This window comes from Balaenoptera physalus, assembly GCF_965194825.1.
Source record: "Balaenoptera physalus genome assembly, chromosome: X".
Taxonomy (NCBI): domain Eukaryota; kingdom Metazoa; phylum Chordata; class Mammalia; order Artiodactyla; family Balaenopteridae; genus Balaenoptera; species Balaenoptera physalus.
The window spans coordinates 9,854,700-9,882,638 of record NC_138903.1 but is presented as its reverse complement, the minus strand read 5'-3'; the positions used below and the strand labels follow the sequence as shown (position 1 = coordinate 9,882,638).

Below are 27,939 nucleotides of genomic sequence, written 5' to 3'. Positions count from 1 at the left end.
AAAGAAGGAAATCCCTTAAATTTGGCTCCCTGATTCACAGCCTGCTTATTACAATCCTTGAGTGTCTTATTTCCATTCCTATATCTTTAAAGGGGGGTGGGAGTTCTTTGGTATGTCTCTAATCTTTGTCACGCCACAAAGCAGTGAACTGTGAAAAATACCCAAGGAATTCCCAATAAATCGTACAGGAGGCAAATGAAGGGCATCCAGCTATGAACCTGAGCAGCTCTCTTTTTTCAACTAGATCCCTGGAGGTTCTCTCTAGAGCAAACCTTACCAGGATTTGGTTCTCCATGCCTGTTGAGTTTGATCAGCTCCCATCTGTCCTTTCAAAGGCATTTCTCTTAGGTCCATTCTAGCATTTGCGCCTGATGTGTGTGCTCAGCCCCTTTAATGCAGAGTGAATTAAACACCAAAAAAGGTACCCTAAAGCGTCACAGCCCTCTGGACTTTAGTGTCTCTCTCTAGCTTGAGCCTGTGATACACTTCTCTGTGTTGCTGATCAATTACAAAACCAAGCCCCAAGTACCTTTCATGAAACAAATGCACAGAAGGGCAGAAGTTTCCTGAGGAGGCAAAGTGAGCTTCATCTTGAAGGAGGGCTGGAACCATGTGGGGGACCCACCTGCAGCTCAGCTGCTGCTATGACAATGATGTCAGCATGCTTAGCACCTAGGCAGGATGTGCCATTGACCGTTGTTCTCCTTTCTTTTAAAATGAAACACTGAAAAGCATTCATTAGCCATTCTCTTGCCCTGTTTTTAAAATCTTTGGGATTGCTTTTTGCTCAATGAATTCTTGGCTCTGGGTTTTATTAAAATGTTAGAAAGAATGAGAACCAAACTGTGACATATTATGCTTAAGAAGTGTAACAAAGTTCTACAAACTGGGTGGTTTAAAACAACAGAAATTTATTCTCTCACGGTTAAGGAGGCCAGAAGTCTGAAATCAAGGTGTCAAGAGGATTGGTTCCTTCTGGAGGCTGTAAGGGAGAATCTGTTTCATGCCTCTCTCCTAGCTTCCTGTGGTTGCTGGCAGTCCTTGGTGTTCCTTGATTTGTAGACACATCACTCCAACCTCTGCCTCCATTTTCACATGGCCTTTTCCTGTGTGTGTTTGTGTGTGTGTGTGTGTGTGTGTGTGTGTGTGTGTGTGTGTGTGTGTGTGTGTATTCAAATTGCCCTCTCCTTTCTCTTATAAAGACACCAGTCATTGAATTTAAGACTCACCCTAATCCAGTCTAACCTAATCTTAACCTCATTACATCTTCAAGGACCCTATTTCCAAATAAGGTCACATTCATTGGCTACAGCAGTTAGGACTTGGACATATCTTTTGGGAGGAATACAATTCAACTCAGTACAAGAGGTAAAAAGCCCTGCTCTCTATGTAATTCTCCTTGCCTTTCTATACTGACTGAAGGCACAATTCAACCATTATACAGTGCAAAATCTAGTGGTTAATGTTCATGGAACGTTAATAAAAGCATACCCGGGATGTGATGGGAATGTTCTGTATCTTGATTGTGGTGGTGGCTTCATAGGTACACACAGCTATCAAAGCTCATTGGTGCAGTTTAGTGTATGTAGATTACTCCTCAGTAAAGTAGATGAGAAAAAAATGCATACCTCAATCACAGTACCAATTGTTTTTCTTTTCTCCTCTCCCTTCTATACACCATCCCATCTTGTCATTAGAAAAAGATAGTGGGCAAATAGGTTCTCCCACTTCCATTCAATATAGAGAAGTGAAGATTCTGGGGAAAAAAATAAAGTTTTCAGAGGAAAAAAATCTGTATTATTCAGTTACTTTAAAAATCAGACATATTGAAAAATGTTTAGACTGTGAAAATTTTAGAGTAATAACAAAATATTAAAGCCTGTTTACATTATTATATAATTCTTCATCCTCGAAAGTAGTTCTAAAACATACGCTTTGGGAAGGTTTTAAAAACTACTTTAAGTAACTAAGTATAGCTGAACCATGTACCAGGTTCAGAAAAAATTAACTTACTTTGAGACTCCAAGTGCATCTTCACCCACAAAGACAGAAGAAAGTAAAACTAACAAAGAAGGAATGCCACTGGCACAAAACGCATGTTCAAAAATGTTTATAAACCGAAATTAAATTTGGTTGTCAGCCAACTTGTATTATTATTAAAAATCTCTTGAGATCAAGTTTCAAAGCCAAAACCAAAAGTGATGATGGTCACATATTTCGGATTTAGTGTTGGAAGACTCTTTCAAATGCTGGCTGCAGGTAAACAACAATTGTTTGTTTCATGCTTTGGTCCCTGAAACTCTGCTATGCACATCTAAACTGCAACCTGGCTTAAGAGTTTTATACGACCTTGCTTTTTACCTGCCTCATTAATGAGTATCCTGAAAACAGAAGAGTTGATATTTAGAAATACTGTACTCATACCAGCTGGAAAAATAAACAAGTAATAGGGTAGAACAATGTGTGTATGCAAAACTGCTTTTTAAAGTTGAGAAGATAAAGATGAAACACTAGAAAACATAGAAGACGTTGCTAATATTTGCACAGAAAATGAGAGAATGAATGGTGTTGCAAGTGGCTTTTTGTGTGTTCATTGTAGGTGCTAACACAGAAACAGGACTTTTTTTCTCTCCATTGATTTTGCTTTTTTTTAAGTTCATAATTGGTAAGGGATGGTGGAATTAGACACACAAAGTAGGGGGAAAGTGAGAAATACGAATAAGAATAGTCATTTAGGTTTCTGAATATAGTACCAGAAGAAATTGTCACAGATCTTGAGGTTAACTAGATGAGTATGAAAACCTCAACTTGGTGCCTGCTTTAAAGAGAGAGTTCATGGTTCCAATTCTGGGAAATGTGAAACTGATCCAAAATATTGAGTCAAAAAACTGACCTGTTGGTATATAAACGTAACAGAGGGCAAAAATTTTCTACACGCTGATCTGAATATAGAGAATCCCAAACTTTCACTTGACTCAAAAAAGTGCCCTGCCTTGAAAGAACGTATTGGTATTATTTAGTTGGTATTGACAACACCTCTAAAACTTGGGGAGGGTGGTGAAAATCCCAGCTAGACTATTTACTGGGTCGACCACGGGCCTTTCACAAACAGTTTTAAACAAAGGATTCATTAGCAAATTAGAAAGGTTTGACTAGATCTTTTGGGTGTAAGACCAGGTGAACTCGCATTAGGGATGGTCATTTAGTGTAGCTGGATTCGTAAAGTAATTTTAAAATTATTGATTTTGTATAGATTATAGTAATAACGCCCATCACTGTGCTTATTCTCTCCAGGATGCTCTGTGCTAAGCATGCTGCATACATTAGGTCCTTTACTCATCTCGACAGCCTTCTGAAGTGAACATGATTTCGTAGACTGGGAAGTGAGGATGAGAGTTGTGAAGTGATGTGCTCAAGGTCATACAGCTAGATAAGAAATCAACAGATTGAAATCCATTCAGACATGGTCCCAAAGCACTTCCAAATGGAACGGCTTCTTAATCTGCAATTCTAGTCCTGCAAGAGCTAGAAGTCGAGGTTAGATCACATGGATCTGAATACTAGCCACTTAACTAGGGGTTTAGATGCTTCTACATCTTGGGTTTCTTCATCTGTAGAACCGGGGGTTAAGTATTATAGCGCTCTCTCTCTCTCTCTCTCTCTCTCTCTCTCTCTCTCTCTCTGTGTGTGTGTGTGTGTGTGTGTGTGTATCTGTTGATTTGGATAGTGCATGCATATTTTCAGCCCAGTGCCTGCCATATAGGAAGTTCCAACAAGTGTTAGTTGTTCTTATATTGTTATATTAACAATTGATTGAAGGGTTAGGACCAAGCTGTTTGAGTAGATAATCTTGAATACAACACTAAATTCGAGTTACCAAATGGTATGGACATGTTTGGTGCTTTTTCCCTTTAGTGTTGGCATAAATATTTTTTTTTCTGGATATTTCTTTAGGTATTATAATATTAAATTGTTCTTTAAGGTAGAGAGTTGAACTTATATCTTAGTCTTTTCACATCACAGTACCAGTTAGGACTCAATCTCTCAAATACCCTTTTATCTTGCAAATCATTATATTCACCATCTAGAGAATAACTATGACACCATTTCCGTCTTTGGAAAGTGATCAGTGTTCCTCAGTGCTGGGTTGGTGTTTAACAAAGTGAGTTTTTGCTAATCTTACTCATACAGGATTATCCTGCGACTTGAAATTTACCTCCACTGTTATCCGTCATTTGTAATTTAAGTTCTTGGCTATTATATTCGTTCAGGGAGATCCTAGGATAGGAATTTAAAGAAACACTCTTGATTCAGCTGCAAAAAATTCCTAGCTTATAATCAAGAAGTAATTTAGGCATGGGACACTATTGCTATTTAATGTAATTAGAATTCTTAAGTCCTGTAAAAGTTCTCCACCCGTTTCTCATATATTCCACATCACACAGATTAAAATCATGTCCTCCTTTTCATGTTTCAGTAGCTTGGAGGCAGAACCTTTGACTTCTTCTGTGGGAGAGTGAGATGCTGTGAATTGTTTACCCCAGATACCACTAAGAATGTAGAAATGATATCAGAGGGATCACAATCAGTTTGAGAGACATGGGCAGGATGAAACAAAAATCAGTGATGTTGCCTGACTTGGGAGCCAATCAGATAGAGGTCTGAAATATTATATGGCAGTCAATCAGGAAGTTCAATGTGATTTGGGACTATATAAGCAATGGGATTATATAACAAACAAGGGTAAAATAGGATGCCCTAACCTGGAATATTGGACCTCAGGACTATAAAGAAATAAGCAACTGGAGGCAGTCCAGAGGAGATCATCTACAATGATGGTTTTAAAGCAAAATATGAACTTTATAGTGTAGCCAAACCACAAAGTCAGACCCAAGGGGCATGATAGAAATCTACAGATAGCTTGAGGGTCTAGACACCAAGGGGAAAGAGGAATTTTGGCTGGAGATAAGAAAAATTTCAAGGGATAAAGTTAAGAAAAGGGAAATTTAGGTTTAGCAGAATATATTCTTTGGTAGTAAGATGTATGTGTTTGTAGAACAGTGTCTCAAGGGAATAGAAAGAACACTGATGAATTTTCGAGGATCCTTGATAAGAGGATACCTTGATGTCAAGGTCTCTAGAACTTTCATTAGAATATTCTTGTGCCATGACCAGATGGAATAGATATATTTTTTATCCTGAGTTTCTAGGATAATTACAACAGGGAAGGAACAGTGAACACACTGTTCTGCCCTTTAATAAAAGGTATCCTTAGGCTTTGATTAACTTCGGCTCTGAGGAAAAAAACAAAACCAAAAACAAATATGGACACTACTTTTCAACATCAAATGCCCTAATAAAGGAGCAAAGTCTTAGACACCTGATTTTTAAAGTATATGCATTCAAAACCATTTATTTCTAAACTACCAGTTATATTGCTTCTGAAGCAGGCTGATGAATTGTAAGAAAGATTCTGGGGATCAACATAACAAAACCAGTCATTTTTGAAATTGGTAAATGAAACCCAGATCTTCCTTAATCAAGTCTGGCATAAAATGGCAGTCAGTCAGAAAGGCCAGTGTGAGTTGGGTCTGTATAAGCAAAGGGATTATATAACAAACAACAGTAAAATAGGATGCCCTAACTAGGAATGCATGAATAAGCCATACACCAAAATGACTGCAAAATAAGCCTAATAGCAGTCAGATTGGAAATCACAATAGTTTTAAAAATACCATTTAAAAAATCCAAATAATTTTCTTATAAAATCTTTCTTTCCAGAAGTGCCATTACATTTTCCCCGTGTGTTTTAAAAGCATATATACTTACACCGGGTTTTTAAAAAGGAGCCAGAGCTTAACTTTATGGATATTCAAAGCAATTTATTCATTATTCCCTATGCTGAGGCAAGCTCCAGGCTAATGGAGAGTCAGGACCTGTTGGAAATAAGATGATGAATGAACTGGATGCGTTTGCTCTAAGCCTCTGCTCACTGGCTCCCCAACATCCATGACCAAGCATGTATGACTTCCTGCCTGGAGGGTATTCTTATTAGCCCTGCGTCATTGTGGCAGGGTTGCATTTTCAACCCCATGGTCATCTTTTGGGCTTAGAGAAATAGCACATATATAAATTATAAATTACATTTGCTTAACCACCTGAGTTGTAAGTGGTCCTGTGACGTGTGACTTTGCTAACCATCTACTCCAAATACCAAAATCCAATGAAGCATAACCAGTTCCATGCACTGGTATCCAAATGGTAGAGACATTAAATGTTTACTAGTGACAAGTTACATGATATTGTTAACTAAGGAAAGGGCAGGCAAGACCCGCCCTCTTTTACTTCTACTGTGACTTGTTTGAGGAGGGAAGGAAGCAAATGACAACAATCCCCCAAATGTAATTTGGCGTGTGTAGTCATGCAGGAAAGGAAGCAATTTTAAAGGCTGTGTCTCTCCACAGCACATCTAATCGTCAGCCACTGAAAAGAGTACTTATGTTTCAGGGTGAGAAGAGATGGGCGGCATTGAGGATGATGGGAAATTTGTATCTCATTTTTGTCTTGTGGCAGCAGATAGGTCATAAAGTTACAGGAGGGAACTCCCTGAGCGCAGTGGGTTCCGCTGCGTTTACAAAAACGGGTAGGTCAGAGATCCTGGGGTCCGAATGAAGCCCTTTATGGAGGTATCGAATTCTTCTGTTAATTAGATTTCATGACGTGACCCCTCCTAGACAGTCAAATACCTAGGACCGTCGAACACGTTTTTTAAGAAGAGAAAGACATTAAATTTCCCCCTGAAAATTTTATAGGGAATGAAACAAGCCTTCCAAAATCAAAGTTGGACAATTCTGATGTTATACACAACACGGCGAATGTTTGTGTCAAACACTTGTATTTACAAGTTCACTGTAAGTTTTTTTTTCTTTAATAAAAGTAATGGTAAAAGAAAGTCACCTTTACATTTGTATAAAGTTCTCTTCACCCAGAAGTGGTAAAAGAGGACACACGAACACAGTTAAATAAAGTACGCAGGCATTTCCAACATTCTCTCTGCTCCACTGCTGAGATGGTTGTGAGATGCGTCGCAAAACTTAAATGTTACGTCAAAAAGCCCTCCGAGAAGCGGGCGAGGCTTCGCGCTTTATAGATTCTAGGGGTGGGACAGTAGCGGGGGAAGGTGCTCCCAGGCTTGTTTTCAAGCAGGGAACATTGACATCGCCAGCGTTTTCCAGCTTCCCAGGAATGTGGCCGCTGCGCGCTGCGCCCAAAGGCGTCCCACAGCAGAACCCGGAGACCGATCGCTTTGTGAGCGCCAATCTCCGCAGCCTTTGGGCTGACGCTGCGCCGGGCGCCTGCCCCCTGCTCGGCCTCACTCACCCCTCCTCCTCGAGTACAGTTACTGCACGACCCTTACATGGCGAGGACCCCTCCCCCTTCCCCTCCTTTTCTTAGTAGGTCCCCAGCTCCAGCCCATTCATCGGCAGCCACTACATTTGAACTGAATCTCTATCCTCCCTTTTAAAAAACAAAAACAGCAGGGCGGAGAAAAGGAAGGCAGGAGATTTATCTCCAACTTCAGAGCAGCCGTCTCGGGCTATCCATCTGACACCAGTGGGTGGGGTGCAATCTGACACTTCCCTTCCTTTCCAGAAACGTGAGCGGAGCTGGCGCCCCCTTCGATCTGGGGGAGGGGAGACGGGGGAGAAGGTCCGCACTTCCGTCCTTGGGGCTTTCTCCCCAGGAGACCCGGTACCGGTGGTGAGCGGTGCTCTCTCTGCGCCGCTCCCAGGTTTGGTGCCTGGAAAACTCCACGTTCTGCTTTCTCCTGCTCCTGGCTCCGCCCCAGCTCCAGACCTGGCTTCCCTCCCGCCCTACCCGTCCGGGCCGCCCCCTTCCCGCTGCCTCTAGCGCGAGCGTGCGGGGACATCTCCGCGCCTGCCCTGGGCCCAAGGCTGGGCTGAGAATATCAAGAGCCCCTCTCCGGCGGGTCATGGACAGCCGACCCTGTGGTTGTCCCCTTAGCTCCCTGAGCGCAGCTGGGAATTCTCTCCCACCCTAGCCGCTCAGCCCTTGGAAGGCCCTGGGCGCTGCGCGCTCCGTGTCCCCACTTTGTAGCGAGACCGGCACCTCGGGGGAACCTGGAACTTGGAGACACTCTTGCGCCTAGCCAGTCAGAGGAGTGGGCTCATCAGCCAAGTGGCGACCAGACGCGTAGCTTCAGAGGCCCGGATACGGCGACGGTGCACGGGGGCGCAGCCCGGGTGCCCAGCTCCAGCGCGGGAGGAAGTCCCTCTCACTGCGCCGAGAGCGCGAGGGACGCGCCCTGGGCGCACGCCCAGGAGGCCTCCTCCCCAGCCCTCGGGACCGTCCTTAGGGCGCGAGGAGGAGCTTGCTGGAGACATCGAGGCTGTCCAGAGCCTGGGAGCGGGAGCGCGGCATCTCCTGCCTCAGCTGGGAAGGGGGAGTGGCGCTGGCCGCCGGAGCTGGGAACCCAGCGAGCGCCTGACCTTCCTCCTCCTCTTCCTTACCCTTTTCGTGACTTAGGCTCTGGGAGAAGGTTCTGGCGACCGAAGGAGCCCTCCCTCCTCACCCCTTTTCCTAGAAGGCTGGTGATGGATCTCCTGCTTCTGCCCCCGCCGGGGCACTTGGAGCGCGCTGGTGGCGCGTGAGCCGGGAACTGCCCTCCACCGGCCTCGGCGAGCCTTGGCCCGACCCCGCCTGGCAGCCTCGCCTGAGCCCCCTTGCTTTCTGCGCCCCAAAGCGCTAGCAGTTCCGAGAGCTGGAAGAGGGTGGCCCTCAGGCACAGCCCCGCCGAGATGTCCGCGCAGAGCCTCCTCCACAGTGTCTTCTCCTGCTCCTCGCCGGCCTCGGGCAGCGCGGCCTCGGCCAAGGGCTTCTCCAAGAGGAAGCTTCGCCAGACCCGCAGCCTGGACCCGGCTCTGATCGGCGGCTGCGGGGGCGAGGCGGGCTCAGAGGGCGGCTCGCGGGGGGCCACCGGGGGCCGCGTCTGCTCCCCGCTGTCCCTGGCCGAGGGTCTCGGCTCTCGCTTGGCGTCCTCTCCCCGGGGCCCGCCTCCCCGGGCCAACCGACTCCCGTCCCCTAGACCCCTCTGCTCGTCCTTCTCCACACCCAGCACCCCTCTGGAGAAGTCACCTTCTGGCAGCTTCCACTTTGACTATGAGGTCCCCCTTGGTCGCAGCGGCCTCAAGAAGAGCATGGTATGGGACCTGCCTTCAGTCCTAGCCGGGCCGGGCAGTGGCCGCAGCACCATCCTCTGCTCCTCCGGGGGAGGCCCCAACGGCATCTTCGCTTCTCCCAGGAGGTGGCTCCAGCAAAGAAAGTTCCAGTCCCCACCCGACAGCCACGGCCAACCCTATGTCGTGTGGAAGTCCGAGGTAGGGTCCGGTGCCTCGTGTCCTCATGGCCCAAGGCTGGACACCTGGGAAGTTCTTTAATTCCTTCTCACTTACAGAGCCAGGGACCCACTGCGGGGTTTTCCTGGTGTGGCTGTTCCTCTTTGGCTGGTTAAATGGTGTCTGCAAATGGGACGTCCCTAGTGGCCACCCACACGTGTCTCGTTAGGACTTCTTGGCTCCACTTTGGAGCAGTGGAAGGAGCTAGAGGAAGAGGTGCTTTCCTTTTTGCGCTGCAGGTGATTTCCAAGGGTCATCTTATCCCTTCACCCAATGTTGATATTTTTTTGGAACTCACATGATCTATTTCCAAGCTGTTTGTCAGGATTGGAGGAAATATATTTTGAAATGTTTCTGCCATCTGGTTGTTTTACAGAGAATTCAGGAACATTATTCTTGAGGGTGTTGTTGATATGTGTGTGTGTAGGTCTGTGTGTTTGGGGGAGTAACTACTAGAATTCTCTAGTTTTGATCTTTTCTTCTCCCTAAAGGTCTGCTTTCAGAGAGCTATGGTACTGAGTACTAGTTTAATCCTGGAGAAAAAAAAAATCTCTGCTTAAGGCTATGAAAGATCATGGAAATATGCCCAAATTCCACTAAGGGCTACTAGTAGTTAGTGAAATACACATGAATCAGGAATCGTTAGTAAATAGAGAACTCAGAGGGAGGTATTTGGTACCTTTAAAAACGTTTGCTCTCTGGTTTAGAAGAATGGAGAACAGAGCTAATGGGAAACTGTGGTTGATGGGTACTTGGAAAGCTGCATGCTTTTAGAGAATAAATACTAGTTGTTTTAAAAATGAACAACTCCTAATCTCTTTCAGTCCACAAACTCTATAGATTTGCCTTGGATCTGTTTCCATAAGGAGAGATTCCATCCATTGTAATTAAATGTTTTAAAGTACAGTTAGAATTACAGAAATGAAATGAAATACCATGTAATTGCTGGAAATTTAGACTAAATAAAGGAAACACAACCAAGAAAAACGACTAGAAAATAGTATCCAACATCATACCTTGCTCTGTTAACATGAGATGACTGTGAAATTTTGGCTTTTATTAGACTGCCTTAGAAAAATCAGCAGTATTTATCAGAAATACTCGTATCACATATTAGTAAAATATTAGTTACTGTGTCAAAGTAACTGCTGCTGTTGGGTGGGGAGCATGGATTACAAAAACTAACAAACACTGCTGACTGTTCTGCCCATTTTCTTGAGGAAGATAGGCAGTAGAGAGAAAAGTCAAGTAGGAGAGCAAGAGATTCTCTCCAAACCAGGGAACTTAGCATTAGAAAGAGGGTCAAGAATCTAAATATTGAATTTCTGTTGGTCTTTAGAAGGGCCTGGATTCCTTCTCTATATCAGAAGCACACGTTATCTGATTAATCTGTAGGAGTTGAGAGAAAGAGAGAGAAATGCAAAAGCAAGCCAAGTTCTTGGACTGGACAGCCACTGACATTCATGTTTAAACCAATTACATCACTAAGAACGTCTCTGCTTTTTCTTAGCAACTGTACATACTTGGAATATAGTATATAGATGCTGTTTGTTGCTCTTATGACCGAAAGGCAGTCTACTGTAGATGATCACAACTGGTTAGAAATTTTCTTCTTATCCATTAAAATTTCATAATCAATGGACAAGTATCTGAACTTCATCAATACTGGGTGGTTTCAAACTGTTCTGTGCAGTGTTGGGGCAGTCTGCAAGCTAACCTACCATGACTTTCACCTCTTTTGCAGTGGTTTAAAACTAAGTACATAGCCATCTAGCAAAAGAACAAAATTTTCTCATAAAATGTTCGTGTGTGTGTGTGTGTGTGTGTGTAATCCCTTTATTCTTGAGGCAGACATGGAATGACTGGATGGAATCCTGGCATGAAGGTCCAAGGCTGGTTTTGTTTAATAGAGTCCCAGATATCCTAACATAACCCCGGGGTCTGGAATTTAATGGCTTGGATTACCTTTCAAAGGTTTAATGCCCTGGAACCCTCTCAAAAACCAAGGAAATTCATCCTATTGAGCACTGCTTGTCCTTCTCGTTTGAAAGCAAGCTAGGTCCTTTGTCCTAAAAGAGAATCTTTACTAATGATGTCAAAAGTCCAGCAGATGAACACCTTGCAAGGTTACTTATGGGCCCTGGAGGGGAGATTTGGATCGTACAGAATTGGTTCTTAGGCTTTTCTTGGTTGCTCTGGTTCAGGGTTTCTCTGCCTCTGCACTACTGACAGTTGTGGCTGAACGATTCTTTGCCTTGGGCGCCGTCCTGTGCATTGTAGGATGTTCAGCAGCATCCTGGGCCTCTACCCACTAGATGCGAATAGCAGCCTCCCCACCAGTGTGACAATGAAAAGTGTCTGCAGGCACTGCTGGATGTCCTCTGAGGGTCAAAACGGCCCCAGTTGAGAACTACTACACCAGTGAGTTGAATGTAGCCCCCCTCATCATGGCCATCTTGACTGCCCACAGAGTGCTTTCAGCTGGCAGAAAGTTTCCTTGGGGACGTCTTCCCATTCCAAAAGCATGTGGATCCCTCTTGAGTGTTGCCTGCAGATTCCGCGGATCTCTTATGGTTTATTCAACTTTTCAGTTTCTCTTCCATTGAATCCATAGGCAAACCTGAGAATTCACCTTCATTCAGGTGTAGCCAGTAGTGGATCACATCCATTTCTACTTAGTTCTTTCAGCAGATTCTCTGGTTTTAAACTAAATTGTTCGTACAAGGGCTCCTGCTCCCACGACTCGCATAAATGCCTGTAGCTCTATGCCCTGTGCTCACTCAGAGCTCACAAATGGCATTTTTATGGCCTAAAACCAGGAGGTGTTAGACAAAGTCAGCTACAACTCAACATTTCCTTACTGTGTGTTTTAGGATTGCTTTAACAAAATCTGATTCATGGACATGCTGGGTAGAATATCTACTGAGTAGAAAAAGGGAGAAGACAAAGGGATAAATGGTACATGGTAACACAATTGGTATATACTTCTCAACTTTGTTCTTAGCAGCCAGGCTCTGTCCTTGACTCAGATCATAAACAAGGGAGTAAGGTCTCATTCTAACTCTGGGGTTCTCCTAATTCTTTTGGATCAGAGCTGAGATTATGCTCATAGCTGACATAGAGTTTGCCAGCCTCGATAACCCATAACTAAAATTATTTCTCTCTTCATGACTTCTTTTCTTCATTTACGCCCCAAGAACTTCTTGAGCACAAGCATTTCTCTATTTACCAGGAATGCCGAGAGGCTAAAATATGGTGTCACCCCTTAAAGAGTCTAAGGAGGAGGATGGATGAGTCAACCAATAGCTGCAGTGCAGAAGGGTCAGCACAGTGAGGGACTGGGGGATGCGATTCACCGTGCTTTGAGGAGTCTTGAAAGGCTTCACTGTGCAGAGAACACTTGAACTTGATCTTCAAGGGTGACTGCCACTTATAAGAAGAAGGGAAGTGATTCCTTGATGAAATAGGAAGGAGTGGACCTGCAAAGGCACAGAGGTGTTGGTGACGCTAGAGTTTCCAACAAAGAGGACTTAGAGGGGCTTAAGTGCAATAATTTGTTTGGAGGAGGAGGTTAAGATATCTGCAGTTTAATGTATGTAGCAACCACATGGCTTTTTATATAACAATCTAATGAAACCAGAAATTAGACACCTGTTTGTGGAATAATAAGTAACTATAGGCTCAGGTAAAAATGGCAGGAGGACCAAAGCACCTCTTGACGTCAAATCTGCAGGGAAGTGAAAGGATGTATTGATAGAGTGTTTTTGAAGTTAGAAGTTTGGTGTGCCTGGAGCATAGGCTGTATCTCACTGTGTGTTGGATAATAGTATTCAACAGGTTGGGTAGCATTAATTATGAAGAGCCCCACTGTGCATGTCTCAGGAGTTTGGACTCTGTTTTGTAGAGAAGTGGTTCTCAACCTGGAGACAGTTTTGTTCCCAGGGGACATTTAGCAATGTCCAAAGACAGTTTTGGTTGTCACAACTGGGGGTGGTGATGTATTAGCTTCATTTTGCAGCTGTAACAAATTACCCCAAACATATGGGTTAGAGCAACACAAATTTATTATCTTATACTTGTGGAGGTCAGAAGTCTGAAATAGGTCTCCTTGGGCTAAAGTCAAGGTGTTGGCAGAGCTATGTTCCTTCTGAAGGCGCTAGGGTCTGTTTCCTTTGCTTTTCCAGTGTCCCCCTTCCTCCATCTTCAATGCCAGCCATGTTGCATCTCTTTGACTCTTCTTCCAGTCATTTCTTCCTCAGACTCTGTTAAGGATGCTTGTGATTACATAGGACTCACCTGGATAATCCAAGATAATCTCATTTCTTTTTAACATCTTTATTGGAGTATAACTGCTTGACAACGGTGTGTTAGCTTTTGCTGTATAACACAGTGAATCAGCTATATGCATACATATATCCCCATATCTCCTCCCTCTTGCGGCTCCCTCCCACCCTCCTGATCCCACCCCTCTAGGTGGTCACAAAGCACCGAGCTGATCTCCCTGTGCAATCTCATTGTTTTAAGGTCAGTTGATTAGCAACCTTTAATTCTACCTGCAGCCTTAATTCCCCCTTGCCGTGTAAGCTAACATATTCACAGGTTCCAGAGATTAGGACGTGGATATCTTTGGTGGGACATTATTCTGCCTACTAACAGGGGAGGTGCTAGTGGCATCTAGTGGGGGAGAACCCAGGGACGCTGCTAAACACTCTACTAGGCACAGGACAGCGCCCACAACAAAGAATTATCTGGCCCTCAATGTCAATAGTGCCCAGGCTGAGAAACCCTGCGGTGGAGAATGGGGTAAATTGGTGATTTTTAAGCCTGAGTGTGTAACAAGACTGGATATGTGTTTTAGAGAGATCACTCTAGTGTCTGTGGTGGCCATGCATCAGTAGCGTGAAACAAGCAGGAGGACAGATACTCAGAGGAGGTAGGCATGGGGAAACCATGCCAAGCATCCTGCAAACAAATGGGGGTTGCCATAGAAACATAATACTTCTGTATTTCTTACTTTTCCACTTTAGCAAATTGTTTTCTTGCACTGTTGAACTACTTCGAATAGGTTGGTGTCTATAGACCATTGGTTTTCAACCAAGGGGTGTTTGCAGCCTGGACACATTTGGCAATACCTGTTGGCGTTTTCGATTGCCAGAGTTGAGGCAGGGGGTGTGTGCTACCGGCATCTGATGGATAGAGGCCAGGGATACTGCTAATCATTCTGCAGTGCACGGGACAGACCGCCACAACAAATAATTATCCTGCTCAGATTTTCAATAGCACCGAGGTTGAGAAACGCTATATAATTTATTACTTTATACAAGAAACTGAATTCTAGGTTTTGCTTTCCGGTACCATTTGCTCTCATGTTTCTAGCTTTACTCTGTCATTTTTTCTTTTTTCCTGGTATATGTCAACCAAGACTTTGAATTGGAAAAAGTACCTTTTTGAAAGGTATTGAGGATAGGAAAAAAATATGGTGTGTCTCAATATATGTGTAAGAAAGAATTGAATTGTAAATATGTAATGACAGAAACTGGAATTAAAATTTAAAACATGGGCAGAGAGGAATGTTGTGATTAAAAATAGAGGCTCACGCATGTCACCAAAGAGGAAGTAATTAGAGTAAGGCAGCTTCAAACAGGAAATTGACACAGGGCATTTTACAAGGAATTATGTCTGAAATCAGCATAATGGCCTAAGAATTTATAACTTAGGAAAATAGTTATTCAGTTTTCATATACTTTCTCTTGGAGTATTTCTCTGCTACAATTCACTTCATTTCTAAGGTAATTTTTATTTTTACTAAAAAAAATTTTTTTAACATCTTTATTGGAGTATAATTGCTTTACAAACAATGGTGTGTTAGTTTCTGCTTTATAACAAAGTGAATCAGCTATACATATACATATGTTCCCATATCTCTTCCCTCTTGCATCTCCCTCCCTCCCACCCTCCCTATCCCACCCCTCTAGGTGGTCACAAAGCACCGAGCTGATCTCCCTGTGCTATGTGGCTGCTTCCCACTAGCTATCTATTTTACATTTGGTAGTGTATATATGTCAACGCCACTCTCTCACTTTGTCCCAGCTTACCCTTCCCCCTCCCCGTGTCCTCAAGTCCATTCTCTAGTAGGTCTGTGTCTTTATTCCCGTCCTGCCCCTTGGTTCTTCATGATCTTTTTTTTTTCTTAGATTCCATATATATGTGTTAGCATACGGTATTTGTTTTTCTCTTTCTGACTTACTTCACTCTGTATGACAGACTCTAGGTCCATCCACCTCACTACAACTAACTCAATTTCGTTTCTTTTTATGGCTGAGTAATATTCCATTGTGTGTATGTGCCACATCTTCTTTATCCATTCATCTGTCGATGGACACTTAGGTTGCTTCCATGTTCTGCCTACTGTAAATAGAGCTGCAGTGAACATTGTGGTGCATGACTCTTTTTGAATTATGGTTTTCTCAGGGTATATGCCCAGTAGTGGGATTGCTGGGTCGTATGGGAGTTCTATTTTTAGCTTTCTAAGGAACCTCCATACTGTTCTCCATAGTGGCTGTATCAATTTTCACTCCCACCAACAGTGCAAGAGGGTTCCTTTTTCTCCACACACTCTCCAGCATTTATTGTTTGTAGATTTTTCGATGATGGCCATTCTGACTGGTGTGAGGTGATATCTCATTGTAGTTTTGATTTACATTTCTCTAATGATTAATGATGTTGAGCATTCTTTCATGTGTTTGTTGGCAATCTGTATATCTTCTTTGGAGAAATGTCTATTTAGGTCTTTTGCCCATTTTTGGATTGGGTTGTTTGTTTTTTTGATATTGAGCTGCATGAGCTGCTTGTAAATTTTGGAGATTAATCTCTAAGGTAATTTTTAACTTAAATAGAGAATAATATGAAGACAAGTTCTTCTCAGATTGAATTGAGCTTCCACCAGAATTTTGGGATTTGAGGGTTGGCAAGAGCAAATTTTAGACTTTAAAAGGACCTTGGGTAGCATCTAGTTGCAACCTCCTTACTTTACAGTTAAAGACAGGGACTGAAAGGGTTAAGCCCAAACTCAGACAACAAGCTGAGGGCAGAACCAACCCTAAAATCCTTCTTGACTCTCAATATTAACTGCAAAACTTCTGGAAAAAGTAAGCAACCATGAAATCTAGAACCTTGGCAATCTTTTTTCTATCCCCATTACTTAATGAAACAATTTTCTCAAAGGTGCCCAAATCCCAGGACTTTCTTAGACCTCCTTTGGCTGGACTTCTGGGCAGAACTGACAGCACTGTTCTGCACCATCCCCCACCCCCTTTCCCCACCACTCACAGAAGAGTCTCAGCTCCCTCCCCGTTGCCTGCTTCTCAGTCTGTAATGTCTCTTCCTGCTCTTCTGTTTCTGTGCTTGTCGTCCATGCATCCCTGCAGTTCTGTGTTTTTCCTTCAGATCATTCTCCCTTGATGATCTCATTCACTTTTGCGACTTCAGCTATCATCCCTCTTGGGGACACTCGTAACTCTGTGTGCTTGAGCTCCTAACATCTATTTCTGATTTCTTGCAAGACATCTGCTCACGATGCCCACTGGACTCCTCCTAGTCTACATGACTGAAGCAGAACAAATCAGTCCCCCTTTCCTCTGAGCACATTACATTTTCCGTATTCCTTATTTCTGGTTGGTGTCACCATTCTTAGGCCGGCTTAGTTTTACCAGGCCAGAATGTCTTCAGTTTCCCCCCCCCTTTTTTTTCTCCTGTCGTCTCCAATAAGTTATCAAATCCTGTTGTGTTTACTTCTCATTTGCTCCATTCTAGAAAGGATTTGAAGAGGAATGTGTCCAAGTTCTTACATCTCTCTCCAGCTGTTCCTTCTCATTGCCACTGCCTAGTTTGGGTCCTCATTTGCTGTGGCCTTCCGCTTGGTCACCCTGCCTTCAGTTTCCCCTCTTCCCATCTGGCTTATGGGCTTTCTACTCCAAAGACACAATTGTAATCATGTTAACTCCCTGAGTAAAAACCTTTGCTGGGGCTCGGTGTGTACAGAATGAAATCCAAACTGCTTAGCCAGTCATTTCAAAGCCTTTCACGCTATAATCTTAGCTGACCTCCTCCCCTTTCCCTAGGAATTCTTGTCCAACAAAACCAAACTGGCCACTCAGCCAGGTTGTCATCAAATATTTATCAAGTGCTGGCTATGCAGTAGACACTGGGGAATGTATGCAGAGTAAACAGGCACGGCCCCACAAGGTGCTTACCAGTTTGTGAAAGCAACACTTTCCAGTAAATAAATCCCTGCACTTCCTCAGAATGCTGTGGCACTATGACAGGAGGACTGTGGTACAGAGTAATGCTCCCCCCGAAGGATGTCCATGTCCTAATTCCCAGAACCCATGGATATGTTACCTTTTATGGCAAAAGAGACTTTGCAGATATAATTAAGTTAAGGATCTTGAGATGGGGAGATGATCCTGGATTATCTGGGTGAGTCTAATGTAATCACAAGGATCCTTATAAGAAAGAAGCAGGAAGTTCAGAGTTAGAGAAGAAGATATGAGGACAGAATCAGCCAGAGAGAGAGACAGACAGACAGATGTAGAAAGAGAGAGAGAGAGAGAGAGAGACAGAGGGACAGAGAGAGACAGAGACACACACACAGAGATTGATTTTGAAGATGCTACTCTGTTGGCTTTGAAAATGGAGGAAGGAGCCATGACCCAAGGAATAGGGCAGCCTCTAGAAGCTAGCAAAGGCAAGGCAACAGATTCTCCCCTAGAATCTACAGAAGGACAGCAGCTCTGCCAACATCTCGATCCTAGCCCAGCGAGACTTCTGATCTCCAGGACTGTAAGAGAATAACTGAGTGTTGTTTTAAGCCATGATGTTTGTGATAGTTTGTCACAGCTGCCATAGGAAGCTGATACAAGGACTAAGGAGGTCTGGGATGTCTCAACTGAAGCCAGTGGGTAAGGAGGCCTTTGCCAAACAAAAAGAAGGGAGGTGGTAGAAAGAATGGCCTGTAGTTAAGAGGGGTGTAGTATGCTTCAAGAACTTAGAGAAATCCAACTGGAAACACCTATAGGAGCAGGATGATGGCAAAGAATAAGTCTGACTGGGCCTTGGGCTTCATGATACAGCTCAGGATTTTATGATTTAATGTAAAGGTTCTCTGCAGGGATTTTTTTCTCTCCTCATTCTGCTTTTGATCACCTGGTCCCATATCTATCTGAGAAAAATCCACCATACTTTATGGCTCAACCAGATATCACCTTCAAAGAAATGTTTTGACTATCATACATGTCATGACATATTCACGATTTATGCAAATGTGAGCTCAGCTTTCCATAGCTAGATTCTGATTTTTCTAATCTGGTGTCCGCATAGGGGAAAGTGTTTTATATCAGACTCCATTCAGTAACTGAGGGAATCTGTGTTCTGACAATGGTTTTCCAAATCCTGGGGATACACCTTTGGGGCATGATGTCTTTTTAAATTTTTTTCCTGAGTAGATATTCTTTTATTTTGTCAAAAGAAGGTTACAATTTTCTGTAACTTTCTACATTCACAGAGCAGGTTAACACAAGTAGATTAAATTAATTCTGTTTTATTAAAATCTGCATTAGGGGGCAAACTGGAATTTATGCAACAATGCCCTGATTGTTTCAGATGTTTTATTTTTAATTTTTGCAGACAGGAAGACAAAAGTCATTTTTACCTTTGCTCCCCTTTCTGTAAGGGGCATGATGTCTTGGTCTAAATTTTACTGCATCCTCTCTGGGCCATTGCTTATGATAAAGAGACTGAGACTATAATTGCAACTATGTTACAACATGGCAAAAAATGGAATGTAATGTGTGAAAAAATGGAATTAGTTATTGTGTTAACTAGTAAATAATGATGTTTTCACTAGCTACCAGGGAAATACAAATCAAAACCACAATGAGATACCACTTCATATGGCTATACCATAGCATATATATGGCTATAATAAAAAGGACAGATAATAACAAGTGTTGACAAGGATGTGGAGAAACTGAAACTCTTATACACTGCTGGTGAGAATGTAAAATGCTGCAGCAGCTTTGAAAAATAGTTTGGCAGTTTCTCAAAAAGTTAAACATTGACCATATTACCCAGCAATTCCACCTTTAGGTATCTACCCAAGAGAACTGAAAATACATGTGTACATGAAGACTTGTAAGTGAATGTTCATGGCATTTTTCATAATGGCCAAAATGGTGGAAACAACCAAATGTCTATCAACAGATGAATGGGTAAACAAAATGTGGTATACCTATACAATGCAAGATTATTCAGCAATAAGAAGGACTGGAGTACTAATACATGCTACAACATGGATAAACCTTGAAAACATTATGCTAAGTGAAAGAAGCTTGTTACAAAGGGCCATATATTGTATGATTCTATTCACATGAAATGTCCAGATTAGGCAAATCTATAGAGACAGAGAATAGATTAGTGGTTGCCAGAGGGTGGCAGTAGAGAGTGATGAGAAGTGACTGCTAATGGATACCTGGTTTCTTTTTGGGGGGATGAAAATGTTCTGGAACTAGATAGCTGTGATGGTTGCATAGCCTAGGGAATATACTAAAAACCTCTGAAGTGTACACTTTAAAAGGGTAAATTTTATGGTATGTGAATTTTTAAAAATTAATTAATTTATTTGTTTATTTTTGGCTGCATTGGGTCTTCGTTGCTGCGCACGGGGTTTCTCTAATTGTGGTGAGCGGGGGTTACTCTTCGCTGGAGTGCGCGGGCTTCTCATTGCGGTGGCTTCTCTTGTTTCGGAGCACGGGCTCTCGGCACGTGGGCTTCAGAAGTTGTGGCTCGCAGGCTCTAGAGCGCAGGCTCAGTAGTTGTGGCGCACGGGCTTAGTTGCTCCACGGCATGTGGGATCTTCCCGGACCAGGGCTCGAACCCATGTTCCCTGCATTGGCAGGAGGATTCTTAACCACTGTGGCACCAGGGAAGCCTGGTATGTGAATTTTAATATCAATTAAAAAAGAACAGGGCTTCCCTGGTGGCACAGTGGTTGAGAATCTGCCTGCCAGTGCAGGGGACACGGGTTCGAGCCCTGGTCTGGGAGGATCCCGCATGCCGCGGAGCAACTAGGCCCGTGAGCCACAACTACGGAGCCTGTGCTCCGCAACAAGAGAGGCCGCGACAGTGAGAGGCTCGCGCACCGCGATGAAGAGTGGCCCCCGCTTGCCACAACTAGAGAAAGCCCTCGCACAGAAACGAGGACCCAACACAGCCATAAATGGATAAATAAATAATTTTTAAAAAAAGAACACTGTTTATGACTTTTAGAAAATATATCAATATTGTTGCTACATCATCTTTTCAGTAAAACATAAACATAAATGTAGATGAGCAGAGCTATGTTGTAGGCCCAGGCCTAATGTATATTAAATGCTGTCCTTGAAGATGCAACAAGGAGGTAGTAATGACTCTGGCAGATTCAATGGAGGAGAGAACAGCCAGCCTGGGATTTTCTGAGACTGGTTACCGTGGATATTCTGTGTCCTGATTATTATGCTTTGGAAGCAAGTGCAGAGAAGCTATTAAAGAGATTGTTTTTCAGAATAGGCAGAGACTTTAAAAAGTACTTAAAATCTTGAAAAATTGCCTGGCCATATCACACCAGAGCTATTAAATAGCCAAAGATTTTCAGGAGCCATGAGAACTAAAAGCAACTTGAGAAACTACCCATCAAGTCATGTGCTAATGGACCCAAGAGGAGAAGGCTGAGCTTAGAATGTCTTTGAAGAAATTGGAAATGAACTGAGTTGGGTGACCCATGGATCAAGGAAAATAATGTGTTTTTGCTTCTGTATACCTGGACACTCATGGAAGCAGGTGAATTAATACTACCTACAGGATCTGAAGTGTGAATATGCATCAGTTCAATTCTCAGCTTGCATTGCCAATAACCTCATCTCTCAGGGGTTGAGAAACAGTTAGGCAAGCTGGTACTGAGACCCAAAAGTGGATGGGGAAGGGGAAAGGTAAACCTTAGGTGACAGTAGGCACGTTGCGTCGGGGTTTATTATAACAAGGCCTCTACTCTAGTTAATAATTTGGTCCATGGAAATCCTGAACTGGGCCACCAGGTTTTCTGGCTTTTGAACAAAGTAGCATTCTGCTTATATTGGAACTTCCGATTGATTCCTTGCCCACTTATTTCAGTTGATAGGTGATGATAATAATGATAAGCGAAATAACAATTAGTATTTGTAGAATGCTCAGCAGTTTTTTGTTATTACAACAGCTCTGCGGGGTGATAGTATCATCCTTCATTTTGCAGGTAAGGACACTGAGACTCCGATTAAGAGGCAGCCAGCCTTAGTTGGAGAAGAAATGAAGTGAATGAGTTAGAGCTGGACTCTGATCCAGACCACCTGGATTCAAATCCAGGCTCTGCTCTGTGACCTTGAACAGATTACAAAGCATCTTTCTGCCTCGGTTTCCTCATCTGTCAAATGGGGATAATTAAAGTCCCTACCTTAAAGAGTTTTGTGAGGACCTCATGACCTGATTACTTGGAAAGTGCCCAGCACATAGGACGTAATAAAAGATACTAAGCAGAGTAAGGTTAAATAAAATGGAAGACGTGTCCAGGTCATACAGCTAGGAAGCAACAAAGGTAGGACTTGAATTAAAGTATTAGTCAAAAATATTTATTCTGCACCTACTCTGTGTGCCAGGAACCTTGGTCTTTCCACCGAGGCACTCAAAGAGGGCTTAGGTGATCAAGTGAATGAATAGACCTGGCTGAGTTGGACAACAGCAGAAGGCAATTGAAAATTTATTTTGCAAGCTGTTAAGTAAGGTATAATTTTCATGATCGGCATTGGAGCAACAGCAGGCTGTCACCCCAGGCATTTGGACTAGTGACTTGGAACACAGGAATTTACCAGACTTGCATTGTGGATTTGGTGTAACACAAGACATGCCGACAAGCCAGGGGGTAACCTTCATTCCCACACACTAGTCACAGTAACTTCATTGCATCAGACACTTTTTGTTTGGAGAATCCTTAGCATGTTGGGAACTGGATAGCTCCCAGTCCAGCCCTGGTTCTCTAGCTGGCAAATGGCAGTGTGGTTTCTCACTTCAAGCCGGGTGTTCTTCTCACTTCCTCATACTACCACTATCTTGTGAGATCAAGCTGACTGTTGTTCACGGCTAATCTCATCAACATCTTTTCAGGGTAACAAGGCAGCATCACTAAATTGAAACAGTACCATCTACACTCAGATGCTTTTTTTTTTGCTCAAAATCTAACCATAACTCCCATTTCATTTCTAGTCTGACTTCAGCATTCTATGAACAAAACAGAATATTGGGATGGAAAAGTCCTTAAAGGTCTTCTCTCTAGTCCAGACATCCCTGCGATACTTAAATCCTATCTACGACATCCCCAGTTTATGCCCAGCACTGCCCCCCGGCCCACTATGGAGACCTTCACAGTTCTGCCTTTAGATAATAATGGACATGGAAATTCTTCCTGGAATTGTGTTCAAAACAAGCCTCCCTGGGACTTTTATCATGCTACAAGCGAATTCTGCCTCTCCTGTCATACAGATAATTACCAATATCGCGTTATTATTGTCGGTAAGGAAGTATGGGTTAGCTTAGCTTTCATTCTGAGCGTCCACACAAAGTTTGGTCATGTTTTCTCTTTGGCAGAGAAAAACTATGAATATATTAAACCAGAATTGAGGAACAGTTTAAACAAAAGTTAAACTATTGACCCGAAGTTATCTTGCAAACTACTTAGAGAAATCCAGGATTAGAACTTTCTGTCTCTAGGTTCTTGCTGCCGACCCAATGAGTCAGGTTTCTTCCTCTGATGATTTATAAGAGAGCTCAAAGACAGGTGCAGTTTTCGTATCATATCACAGAGGATGGCTCTGGGTCTTTCTGCAAGCCCCCAAAGAGGCATGTTGAATCTGGCTTCTAATGGTAATATATTGTCAAAAAATGGTGTTGTCAGAACGTGTTTGTCAAAATGCCAAGAAAATAAACGTGAAAGGCGATATGGAGATGGTAAGCAGGCTTGAAGGTCAAGGAGTGTGATATGAGTCTCAGACTAACTTCAGAAGCTCTGAGTCATGAACTCAGCAAATATATTGTCGTTCTGCTGCAATGGCAATATTTTAATCTTTTAATTTATGATTAAATTGGAAATAAATTACTTTTTCCTGTATAACTGAAAGTGCACTGTTAAAGATCAGTAAAGTGTTATGCAAACGATCAGATATTTAGGTTCTTGTTCAGGGTTCTTTTAATTGAAATGGGTTATTCAGAGTTACAAGTTTTTTTAGAAAGTGAAATAGTTTATCTCTCTTTGCAATATTATTCGGAGTTTTGGTTCTCCCTGTGGGAGAGGGATGGGAGCTAGATGCAGAAGAGTCAATGGGTCACGATTGTCTAATTTGCCTTTCCTCATCTAGAAATATCCCTTTTATAGGAAATGTCTAAAATTATGCTATGTATTTTACTGTCCCCATAAGGTATCATTTCTAATTTATATAAAGATATGGAAGACATAGCTTATGTAAATGTTCATTTGAATCTAAAACCATTCTTAAAAAGTAAAATTATTTTTTTAAAAGTTCACTGAATAAGAAAGTTAATGGTCAAGAAGAAAATTAACTTAGCATACCTATAAAGATTCCCTTTGAGTCATTAATTAAATGTTTCTATGCAATATTTTTACAGTGCAGAAAGATTAATTTTTTTCTTTTATTTGGAATGACTTCTGCAGAGTTTTAGACCACAATCTATTAGTGTAATTTTTCTGACTGTATGTCTATTCATAAACTTTTAAATTCATGATAACATCTTGCTTTAGAAATAAAAATGGTTGGTTGGATGTTACCATATATAATTGGAACGATATGGATAAATTATTTTTATGAAAATAAAAGCTTTTAAAATTTCATGAAAAAATTGTAGGAAGGGCACAAGCTCTGTGTCTTAGTTTGAGTTCCTCCAAAGGAAGGGCCTGGGTGAGTGCAGTTTATTTGGGAGGTGATCCGGGAAGCAGGAATGAAGAAGAATGAAATGCCATTATAAATTTGTGTCATAAAATTCACATCTGTGGACAAAGGAATGACCAAGTTTCCACCAGGATCACTGGAAAACACATAGAATGCCTCCGAGGATCTTCTACCCATGTTTGCATTATCTACTGCTGTATAGCCAACAGCCCCCAAACTTAGTGGCATGATTCTGTCAGTCAGGAATTAGATCAGGGCTCAGCTGGGCAGTTCTGCTGCACATGGCATCAGCTGGATTCACTCATTTGGCTGCTTTTAGCTGGTGTCTGGGAGGCCTGGAAAGTTCAGGATGTCTTCACTTATATGTCTGGTGCATTGGTGATCCTCCATGTGGCCCCTCTCTCTAAGAGGATAGTGTGGGCTTCCTCACTGCATGGTAATCTCATGGTATTTGGTCAGCATGAGTCACAGGGCCAGCCCAGATTCAAGGGCAAGGGAAATAGATTCCACCTGTTGATGGGAGAAGCAAAAGTTATTTGTGGCCTTCTTTGATCTGTCACAAGCTAAAATATGGGGAGCTGGAGAATGTCTCCATTGGTTTCCATCCTCCATTGGTTGAAATTCCTTCCAGGCTTTTTAACTACCTTGTAACCTCTTTCACACGACCAAGCGTTCACTAGGGATGGATTACTAGCAGCGCAAAGGTCAGTGTGAGCTTGAACAGAACTTTCCAGCACAGTTCTAGCTGAATCCAAAAATTTTAGCACGGGCTCATGGGGGGCAGCATTTAGGATCAGTCACCCACAATCTTAGCTAACCGAAAGCATAACTGAAGGATGGTATAATCATAGATTTTGGAGGTGTATTAGCCCGGGGTCAAATCCCAGAGCCACTACTTATAAGGTGTGAATTTCAGTTTCTTCACCTTTAAAGGGGATATAATTGTATTCGCTTTGTAGGAGGTTGTGAAATCAATTGGTGAATGCACTTAGGACCCATGGGCTATGAGGTGTCATGCAGAGGTGTCTATTTATTACTCCATCTGCTTCATTCTAAAATGCTGTCATAGGCAGGTGAACGTAGATTTTATAATGCTTTCAGAGGAAAAAAGGCAACAATACTATGGTAAATATAAATAACTATTGTTTAAGACACAATTTTAGGCTTTTTAAACTCTAAGGAAAATGTGCAGTACTCGAGGAAACTATGATACAGTGAAGTTTTTCCTCTACACTTTAGGTTTTAAGATTTGTGTACAATAGTTTAAATTGTATCAAACAGTGCTGTTTGTTTCCTGTCAAATTTCACATGCATACACCCATGAGTAAATGGCAAAATAAGCCCTTTTTAATGCAGAGTTGGGGCACAGAAGTTAAGACTATACATTCAATCCTATAGTAGTTGTTCATTAGGTAAGAGTTATTACATTGATTTATCTGCCACCTTTAGGGAATTTCCACATATTCTTCAGTTGGCAATAACTGCAGCTCATAACCCCCACTGGCTATTGAAATATCATTATGCAAAACAGCTTGTTCTTAGAACTTTTCAGTCCACTCCATGGAGATCCTTCCAAATGACTGGATGTTAATAGAACAGAGCAACACAAACAAGTATCTTGGGTTAGAACTGGCTTTCTAAAGCTTAGAGGCATGGGGTGTCAAATGAAGAAATTTAATTTTTGATATCATTAGTTGATAATGATAATTGATATCAGCTGCTGGAGTAGTGTCAATCATTCTTACCAATTACTTCACTCATTCATCAAACAATTCAACATATCTTAAGTGTCGAACTCTGGGTTTAGCAAGATGATAATTATAACAATTAATATTTTTGAATGCTTGCCTTGAGCTAGCTAGCCAACTACATGCTTTAAAAAGCAATGGATCACTAAATCCTCAAAATAATCCAGGGAAGTCCAAAGCCAATAAATGGCAAAGGTAGGATTTAAATCCAGCTCTGAGAAAACCATAATTCAAAAAGATGCATGTACCACAGTGTTCACTGCAGCACTGTTTACAATAGCCAGGACATGGACGCAACCTAAATGTCCATCAACAGATGAATGGGTAAAGAAGATGTGGCACATATATACAATGGAATATTACTCAGCCATACAAAGGAACGAAATTGAGTTATTTGTAATGAGGTGGATGGACCTAGAGTCTGTCATACAGAGTGAAGTAAGTCAGAAAGGGAAAAACAAATACTGTATGCTAACGTACATATATGGAATCTAAAAAAATGGTACTGATAAACCTAGTGGCAGGACAGGAATAAAGACGCAGACGTAGAGAATGGACTTGAGGACACAGGGAGGGAAGGGGAAGCTGGGACGAAGTGAGAGAGTAGCACTGACATATATACACTACCAGATGTAAAATGGATGGCTAGTGGGAAGCTGCTGCATAGCACAGGGAGATCAGCCCGATGCTTTGTGACCACCTAGAGGGGTGGGATAGGGAGGGTGGGACAGAGGCTCAAGAGGGAGGGGATATGGGGCCATATGTATACATATAGCTGATTCACTTTGTTGTACAGCAGAAACTAACACAATATTGTAAAGCAATTATACTCCAATAACGATGTAAAATAAATAAATAAATAAATCCAGCTCTGAGAATTCCACCCAGAAAAGAAAATAACATGTGGTCCTTGTTCTGAAGGTCCTCAATCTAGGGGGATATGTAATAACCATAATAATGGCTAACAATTATTGAGCACTTACTTGAGTCAAACTCTCTTAGAATTACTTTATTTGCATGACTTCATTTAGTTCTCATATCAACTCCATGAGTTGTTATTATTAGGTTGGCCAAAAAGTTCCTTCAGTTTGTAAGTAAAAATAAAAGACATTTTTCATTTTCACCAAGAACTTTATGGAACAACGTATTCACCATTTTGTTCCACTACCTTCTGCCATTTTCCAGACAACTTCATAATTCCATCTTCCCAAAGCTTTTTATCTTTTTGAGCAAGGAACTGTTCCAGGTGCCTTTTACGACCTTCCAGGGAATTGAAATTTTTTCCATTAAGAGAATTTTGTAAAGACCAAAATAAATGGAAATCCGAAGGTGCAGTGTCTGGTGAATACGGCAGATGAATCAGACCTTCCCAGCCGAGCTGTAACAGTTTTTTGCCTGGTCATCAAAGAAACATGCGGTCTTGCGTTATCCTGATGGAAGATTATGCATTTTCTGTTGACTAATTCCGGACGCTTTTCGTCGAGTGCTGCTTTCAGTTGGTCTCATTGGGAACAGTACTTGTTGGAATTAATCGTTTGGTTTTCCGGAAGGAGCTCATAATAGAGGACTCCCTTCCAATCCCACCATATACACAACATCACCTTCTTTGGATGAAGACCGGCCTTTGGTGTGGTTGGTGGTGGGTCATTTCACTTGCCCCACGATCTCTTCCATTCCACATTATTGTACAGTATCCGCTTTTCATTGCTCGTCACAATTTGTTTTAAAAACAGAACGTTTTTGTTACGTTTC

The 27,939-nt window shown here is 42.3% G+C and overlaps 1 protein-coding gene across 2 annotated transcripts in view; it reads left to right on the top strand.

Annotated features, from left to right (window-relative positions):
- The first annotated feature begins 1,157 nt into the window (after positions 1-1,157).
- The window catches only part of ARHGAP6 (Rho GTPase activating protein 6), a 497,891-nt gene continuing 471,109 nt past the window's right edge, over positions 1,158-27,939 (top strand). Inside the window, exon 1 of one of the 2 annotated variants that reach the window (XM_082447001.1) lies at positions 1,158-9,398. In XM_082447001.1, coding sequence (XP_082303127.1) covers positions 8,820-9,398 — 579 coding nt within the window. In that variant the 5' untranslated portion in view covers positions 1,158-8,819. The remainder of the gene's footprint in view (positions 9,399-27,939) is intronic. The other variant, XM_082446997.1, reaches the window with a different exon arrangement.